The 5,609-nt window shown below is 42.7% G+C and overlaps 1 protein-coding gene across 2 annotated transcripts in view; it reads left to right on the top strand.

Annotated features, from left to right (window-relative positions):
- The first annotated feature begins 2,543 nt into the window (after positions 1-2,543).
- jag2b (jagged canonical Notch ligand 2b) overlaps positions 2,544-5,609 on the top strand; it is a 34,901-nt gene continuing 31,835 nt past the window's right edge. For both annotated transcript variants that reach the window (XM_062467367.1, XM_062467368.1), the window contains exons 1-2: positions 2,544-2,852; positions 3,425-3,742. In XM_062467367.1, the coding sequence (XP_062323351.1) occupies positions 2,784-2,852; positions 3,425-3,742 (387 nt within the window). In that variant the 5' untranslated portion in view covers positions 2,544-2,783. The remainder of the gene's footprint in view (positions 2,853-3,424; positions 3,743-5,609) is intronic.

The raw sequence follows: 5,609 nt of genomic DNA on the forward strand, positions 1-5,609 counted from the left end.
TGGCAGATGTGGAGTCAATTGACCTGTGTGACCCCAAAAGGGAGCCTCCATTTTCATTTAGGGGATGGTTGACATTGTATGGTAATCCCAGCCACTGCTGGGTTAAGGGCCACTCACAAATCATCCTTTCTGTGTAATTGCCAATCTTACTTTACATGTTCAGGCAACAGGACTTCAAGCACAGGCTTTACAGAGTTACTAAAATGTAGATATGATTAGTGCATTTCGATGACATGCCAGTCATCAAAAACATTGAAACGGTTGTACATGAAAATGCCGTCCGTTTAGTAACTGAAAGCCTGTATTAAAGGGCATGTCGACATGTCACGTTTCTGTCCGGCGTGACTTGCAGGCCCAGTTGTACTTGAACGGCTTCAACCGTTTGAGATGAAGTCACACAGAAACGATCATCCAAACCGGCTTTACATGCTTTGCCTGTGAGTGTGTCTTGAAAAAACTCGAACCCTGCTTATAGAATCACACACCGACTGCCTTTTCTTGTTCCTTGAGTGTTTCCTCAAAGGCACGCGCAAGCACGTATTCTACTGTACATTTCAAAAGTCATGAGGGATAACTCATAGTTGCTTTTCCTCATACCGGTCTGTGCTCACATTATCAACCACGGCGAGCCCATTCACCGAGGCCTGGAGAGTGTAGACAAGCTCAAACACTGGGATGACGATGATTTGTAAATTAATTCGAAGACTCACCTCACTTGAAATGTTTAAATACCTTTTTTAAAGTATTGAGATACCTTCTAACTTAATTTTTTATTTTTTATTAAATGTTTTAAATGATTTAAGCTTGCTCCTTTTCTAACACTATTAACCAGCTATTAAACTATAATTATCTAGTGCGTTGTGTGTCTGTTTAATGGCAGACAACTATACTTAATGTGCAGGTACTCTTTGCAGGTCACCTTCATTTTCATGTGTTTAAGAGATCTCTCTGGCCTTTTTGACTGTGATTTGTCCAAATATGCTTTTGATCTTCTTCTAGATGTAGAATTCAATATCCCGAGTGCAATGTGTTTTATTAGGCTTATGTTCACCTAAGGGTCAGGTGGTGTGTGATGGCCGTCATGTTCTGGAGATACAACCCCACCAACATTTTGCAGACCCCCAGTGATGCTTCAAGATAAAAGGGATTTGACACAGAGGCAGGAGCTCTCAAAGGAGAAACCCCATGAAAAATGGATGAGGGGAGAAATCTACTTCACCTTCCTCCCCTGGGGCCTTGCAACCCCCCACAGTGCCCAACAATCCTCCCCCCACGTAATCCCCCCTTTCTAACAACACACACACAGACACAGAGAGAGACGGAGGAAGACAGAGAGAAAGAAAGAAAGAGAGAGAGAGAGAGAGAGAGAGAGAGAGAGAGAGAGAGAGAGAGAGAGAGAGAGAGAGAGAGAGAGAGAGAGAGAGAGACGCCTTCATCAGGCCCGGCTCTTTGGTTGATGCAACCCAACTTAAAACACACTAGGCTTGGGCAATCTGCTATCTGATGACATGGCAGTTGACTGATGAGAGAGAAAAGAGAAAGTGTCTGTATGCTTGATTTTCTTTTTTTTTCATGTGCGTGTGCGTGCGCGCGCCTGCCTGCCTGCCTGTGTATGTGTGTTGAGACATACGGAAGATGAACAAAGACTTAATGGTTAAATATGTGCAGTGCTTGCAAACTGAACACAAAAGCAGGTCAGACTTGTATAAGCTGTGAGGTGCTACAAGAACAACCATATTTACCTAAGCAACTTGTTTTCACCATGAAACAGGCAGACATGGTAGGCCGACATATTTATCCTTCGCCCAAGTGCGCGTTTACACGGAAGAGGGCGCTCGACCATACTAATTTGGAGCATTGATAGGCTATGGTTGTACTAACAGCGCATTGAGGAAAACTTTTTATTTTACTCTTTCAACATAGTATTAGCCACATTTTCCTTCCAGTTACACAAACTGAATACAATACGTGGAATTATTTCGACAATAGGCTCGGCCTATCGCTTTCCTCTGATTCTCGATTAAACGCATCTATGCTAAAGTGTGCCATTAATTTTGATATTTGTGTTTATAGATGTTCCCTTAATAGGATACAACCTTGTGAATGACTACCTTGGCATTTCAACGCGTTTTAAAAATGCAGACGCATATCAAACGTTTGTGGTATCAAACATTTTGTGATTGCTTTAAATGTAGGCCTATGCTTAGGCTATATGATTTTTGTTCTGATGAATTAGGTAGCATAGGATACCTATTACAATTGGTTGTAATAACGAATGTCCTTTTTCTGTCAAAGTGTTGGGCATTCAAAGAATTTAAAGGGATAACACTGGCAAATAGATACGACGACTAATATAATAATACCTGCATCGTTCTATGCGACGAGAACTCTGTGCCATGCACTGTAAGTTTTGGGGGGAATACTCCGCCCCCGGACCCTTTCGGTTGGCTCAGAAACAGCTCTTGCTAAACGCAAGTACCCGGATTTGTGAGTGGTTTGTAGAACTGCCAATCAAAAAGACATCCTCAGGCGTGCTGTAGCTGGAAATCAGTTGCTGTAGAGTGATTTGACGGAGGGAGACTCTTGTGGATGGACCATCACCGCGCTGTTTAGGCTGCCTGCTACACGCATGTGATGTTTCGGTGAATTTTGGAAATATACGGAGGGGAAAAAAAGACGCAAGTGAATTTTGCATGTCAGCAGCGGAGGATCGAGTCGCCGGTCAACGGCTGTTTTCCGTTTTTCATCGCTTTTTTCTGATGACATTTTAATTAATCGGAGGCATGTGGAATTGTACTAGGATTACGAATTGCCTCTCAATAGTGTGCCTGCTGTTGACGGTATGGTCGGAGGTAAGAGGGCTCTGGTTTTCCAATATTTTGCCAAATGAATTGATTGAATGTCGACAAATCATTTTCAAAAGTTGGTGGGCGTGGGCTGATTAATTTGCCCTTCGATATTGCGTATTCAGATCATATTAATCGATTATTAAATTACGCAGCCGTCAGTTGAAGCATGTGACCATGCAATTTTACCATGACAAGAGTGAAGAGTGCTACATTTTTACACCATTTTGCTGTCCAATGCGACACGTTTTGCGATATACATAAGTTAAGTTTCATTGTCTTCATTTAGCCTATATGTGGTCTTGAGCTTATACACACTGGGTACACAGTAGGAAATGCCTGGTTAAGATAAATCCACTTACCGATATGAGACATGACTATGCCAAAGGTAGGCTATACACGATGAAACAAAAGCATGCCAATGGGGTTGCTATTTTGGGTAAATTAGCCACACCTATTTAATTTCTTATAAATAATTCCCCATCATAGAACCACACCTTTCGGTTTAGGCATGTATGTTGTCCAAACAATTGTTTTGTTTTGTGAAATATTTCTTTGCATTTTAATGTTATTTTTAGGTGGCCCAGTCCACTGGCTATTTCGAGCTGCAGTTGATAACCGTTCAGAATGTAAACGGTGAGTTATCGGACGGGGAATGCTGTGATGGCACAAGGAACTCGCAGGATCTGCGCTGTAATCGGGACGAGTGCGACACTTATTTTAAAATCTGCCTGAAGGAGTACCAAACCGAGGTCACCACTTCTGGCCCATGCATCTACGGAGATCGGTCTACTGGCGTTCTTGGTGGAAATATATTTTCTTTTAAGAATCCCAAAAATAAGAACAAAATCAACGATGCTGGCAAGATTCTTATCCCTTTCCAGTTCGCTTGGCCGGTGAGTGTCTTACTTCCCATAACCATGAATTAATGTACATGTTTATCAGTGTTTAACCCTGGCAGGTAGCCTATGTGATAGTGGGATAGTGATTCGGGTGCCATCAGTAAGTAAGTATATCTGTAGTTGCAATTGAAATAAGTTATATTCCCCTCAAACGACACATTGCACGTGCGCCACAGGTAGATGTTTGTGTGCAGTTCTGTATGATACTGAAGAGACCTTACAATGTCTACTAGAAGATTGCTAATTATATTTCTTTAATGTTCATCGATTTATTGCTCACGGTTTTGTATCATTTGTTATTTGGGAGGTTTAAAGCAGTCGGTAAGCTTATCTTCAAATGATGATAAATAATTGCTGCCTTTGGGCTAGTAAGATAGTGCATATTAGGTGACTACACCCCCCCTCCCCTCTCTGCTTAGCGCTCGAACAGCTTCCCCTGCTGCGTGGGTGCCAGGTGGCCCTCCAGCGCAATTGCGCGTGCATTGCCGCTAGCGTGGGGTGTGTAAGTCAAGTCAAGTGAAAACTATCAGCACATCTTTCATTGCAGGGACACATTACGTTTTTATTCAAGGGTTGCTCAATTAACATTTGAATATTTGATGAAACATGAGCTACAGACAATATGCTGTGAAATCAGCAGTAGTTGCAATTGGATGCTCAAACAATGCATGATCTTCTATTAAAATCACATTTTAAAATGAGTGAGTAGGCAAAAGTTCTTACTTGATATGGCACAGAATAGTTACTTGAGTGCAGAGCTTTCTGGAAATCTAGTCCCCTTAAGCCTTTTAAGATATTGTGATGTCCATTTTTGACTATGTTGCGGAAGACCATGTCATCAAAGGCAACTTGTCTCAAAAGCTCAAGTAAGCCCATAGGCAACAGAAAGTGATATGTTACCAGTTCCTTATTCAACATGTATGGTCTTTCGCACCTCGCGACAGAGGTGAGACAACCTTGTCTTTGTGGCCATGCACGCTGTCATTCTTCTAAGTGCCTTAGCTGATAGCACTGTGCTGCACCAGTGCCAGATGGCATGGCAAGCTAACTGGTGTTGTAGGTTGCCTGCTAGCAACAATGATTCAGTGTAGTATTGACTGTCAGCTCTGGCCAGATTCCTAATCCAATCCCTTCTAGGCTGGCGAGGGCTGAATTCCACTTGTCTGTCGTTTCTTGTCAGACTGCAGCTGGTTCATATCACCCAAACCCTGCTCCTCTTTCAGTACACAGCCAGGTCGGTCTTTATATATACACGTACACATACAAGCAAGATAACAAATTCCACCTTGTTTGTTCTAATCTGCCGAAGTGCTCTGACAGAAATGTGTCTTGGCTGACTCAAACCCTTTTTATTTTTTTAACATTTTGGAACACATTCACAACCACACCAGGACCCCAGAATGAGTAGCAAACAGAGGGAAGGACCATACTATGTTGTTAAAGGAACCCCCCAAAAAAATATTCAAATCCACTCGTACACCCACACGCATCACTCTGTCTTACGGAAGGCTCCCTGGTTCACTTGCTCACTGGCCCCTGCTACAGTTCCGGAAGAGAGAAGTCTCCCCTTCCTTAGGACACTAATGAAATTGCAAGTGTCTCTCTCTGCCTTTCTTCACCCCCGGGCTGCTTCTTCCGGACAACAGTTGGAAGTGAGCCCTGGTTGTAACCGCATCTGTAATGTATTTGAAATGGATATCTAGCACCTTCTTCCCTAGATCGTTTTGTGTGTCTGCGTGTGTGTGTGTGCTTTTGTCTGTATATTTGAGTTTGTGTCCTTGTGAGGACGGTACAGAACGAGCAGTGCTACAGACCAATGGTTAGACAAGTTCAAAAGTCATCAAAGAATATCGCGGTGCCA

The sequence above is a fragment of the Osmerus eperlanus genome, chromosome 8 (assembly GCF_963692335.1).
Source record: "Osmerus eperlanus chromosome 8, fOsmEpe2.1, whole genome shotgun sequence".
Classification (NCBI taxonomy): Eukaryota; Metazoa; Chordata; class Actinopteri; order Osmeriformes; family Osmeridae; genus Osmerus; species Osmerus eperlanus.